We start from the raw sequence: 2,394 nt of genomic DNA on the forward strand, positions 1-2,394 counted from the left end.
TTATTTAAAGAAGACACAAACTTTCTGAATTGTTCCTGTGCAGTTTCTAATGGATTGAATATTACAAGCATCCGAAATCGCCAAATTTAAACTATTTGAACTACAATGAATATAATGAGCAAGAGGGTAGTTTTTGGTTACATGAGCTTGAACTCCATTAAAGTGTCCACTTATAGCGGCGGCACCATCATATCCCTGACCACGTAGATACTTCAACTCAAGTCCTAATTCTTTTAAGCTATCCATTAGAGTAGTTGCTAATCCTTTTTCGGTAACATCATGAACAGGAACGAATTTTAAAAAATCTTCTCTCATCTCTTTTTTGAATATATCCAAATATCTAACACATAACGAGAACTGTTCAATTCCAGAAATATCTGTTGTTTCATCAGCCAATACCGTGAAACATTTTGCACTATTAATCTTAGAAACAAGTTGTTCAATGATCATACTAGAACATGCATTAATTACTTCATTTTGAATTTCTGAACTAAGGTATGTCGCATTATGTGGAGCTGTCTCTAAATGATTGGCTAAATTTTTATCGCCCGCTTCAACTTTAAATCTTAACAGTTCTCTAAAATTACCATCATTCTAAATTTGAGAATTTTGTAAACTTATGGGTTCTGAATTATTATGGCCTCTCAAAGCCAGACCTTGACGTCCACAAAAAAATTATTTTTTACGGTTTTCTTGTATTTCAATTTTTAACTTATTATTTAACTGGACATCGATAGATTCCTTACTTTTATTGTAAACGGATAATAAATTATCAGCATCTAAAATTGAATTTTGATGATATTTTGTACCTTCATGTTTGTTGAACTCCTCAATTGCTTTTTTCCAATTAGAAAATTTTTCTAAAACAAGTTTGCCTAACTTTTGATTACCACGACCACCTTCGTTTTTTTTTTAAAGAACACAAAACTTGCAAAATGCACCATCATGTAATTTTGAATATGTTAACCAAGACCATTTTCTTAACCAGCTAAGTTGAAATTTTAATTTTCGATTTCCACTTATAGGAAATTTAAAAGTATGATCTGGTTCACAAATTGTTAAAAAAAGTTCAGCTCGTTTATTTGAGTCAATCTACAATAAATTGGAATGTAATTGAAATATTAATTTGAACTCAATTAACTACTTAAAACAAAAGTTGTAAAAATAAAGCAAATCAATTAAACTAAATATTACTAAAATCAAATCAAATCCAAAGCTTAAATGCAATTATTTAGCTACATTATAAATGTTATTATTTATTTATACCAAAAGCAGTCTACAACTAATTGTAGAAATCTTTTTTAACAAATTAATTTCATACATAATATAAGTTTAAAGTTATAAATTTATATTTACCCCAGTACTTACTATTGTCTATTGATGTAAATTTATATTTTATTTATTGTATATATTCTATATTATTATTATTACCTATTGGCAATTAACACAGGTCACAAACACAAATAACAATAATACAAATAGATAATAATTATAGTTATAGTTACAACAATCATAATAACATAATGTAAAAAACCAACTGGTTTTCTGTTCCACACAGAATCTAAAATCTAAACATAAATGCATATATTATACATACATAAATTATAAACATAAAATAATTAAGAACCACATCAAAACATATTTAAATAATTTTTCATGCAAACCTTTTCTAACTGCTGAATTAGTAATCCAATATCCATAGAATCAGTAATATCAGTGTCATGGATGTATTCAGAATTTTTCAAGTTTAGGTTGTTACTCTGTTAAAAAAAACATTTTTTAGTCCCATATAGTATCAATGGTATTGTATCATAGCTATACAAGTTTTTAATTGCACTAATAAAATCATTAATTCAGCTAATATAATATAATATGATATAACGATCGTGTAGTTTTTGCCAACTGTTAAGCAAATAGGTCATTTTTTAAACTAAATGTAATTAAGTAGTAATTACTTACAGTTTTAGCAATTTTAGTGGTAACATCTTCACCATCTTCCACGGAACGTTTGTGTTTGTCTTTATCAGTGTTAATCTAAAATATAATAATCGACATACTTAACATAATTTCATGTTACTTTCCTGTATGGAGGACTATATTATTTGTTGAACAAATAATAGAAATAAGTATTACTTAACTCACCACATCAATTTTTGATGATGATTGAGATACTGCTGCACTTGTTTTTCTTAATAGAAAAGACGGCAAAAGTTGAATGTGTAATATCAAATATGAATTAAATTGACAAATTAGAATTTTATTTTTATTTTATTATATTCGTAAATTCGTTATTACAAAATTTGCAGATTTTAATTTATCACACTATCAGTTATCACAGTATCACACAACCAAAAATAATAGATAACAATAGTCTTACTTTTGAATATCGTGATA

General features: G+C 26.7%; 1 protein-coding gene across 1 annotated transcript; it reads right to left on the bottom strand.

Moving 5' to 3' along the window:
* Positions 1 to 2,034, bottom strand: LOC111027728 (zinc finger MYM-type protein 1-like; the record flags this gene model as incomplete). Its single annotated transcript, XM_022306140.1, has 3 exons — positions 1 to 594; positions 1,665 to 1,760; positions 1,960 to 2,034. Coding segments are annotated over 3 exons (765 nt in total), but the record flags the coding sequence as incomplete, so codon positions are not given.
* Between the last annotated feature and the right edge of the window lie 360 nt (positions 2,035 to 2,394).

The sequence above is a fragment of the Myzus persicae genome, unplaced genomic scaffold (assembly GCF_001856785.1).
Source record: "Myzus persicae strain clone G006 unplaced genomic scaffold, MPER_G0061.0, whole genome shotgun sequence".
NCBI classification, from domain to species: domain Eukaryota; kingdom Metazoa; phylum Arthropoda; class Insecta; order Hemiptera; family Aphididae; genus Myzus; species Myzus persicae.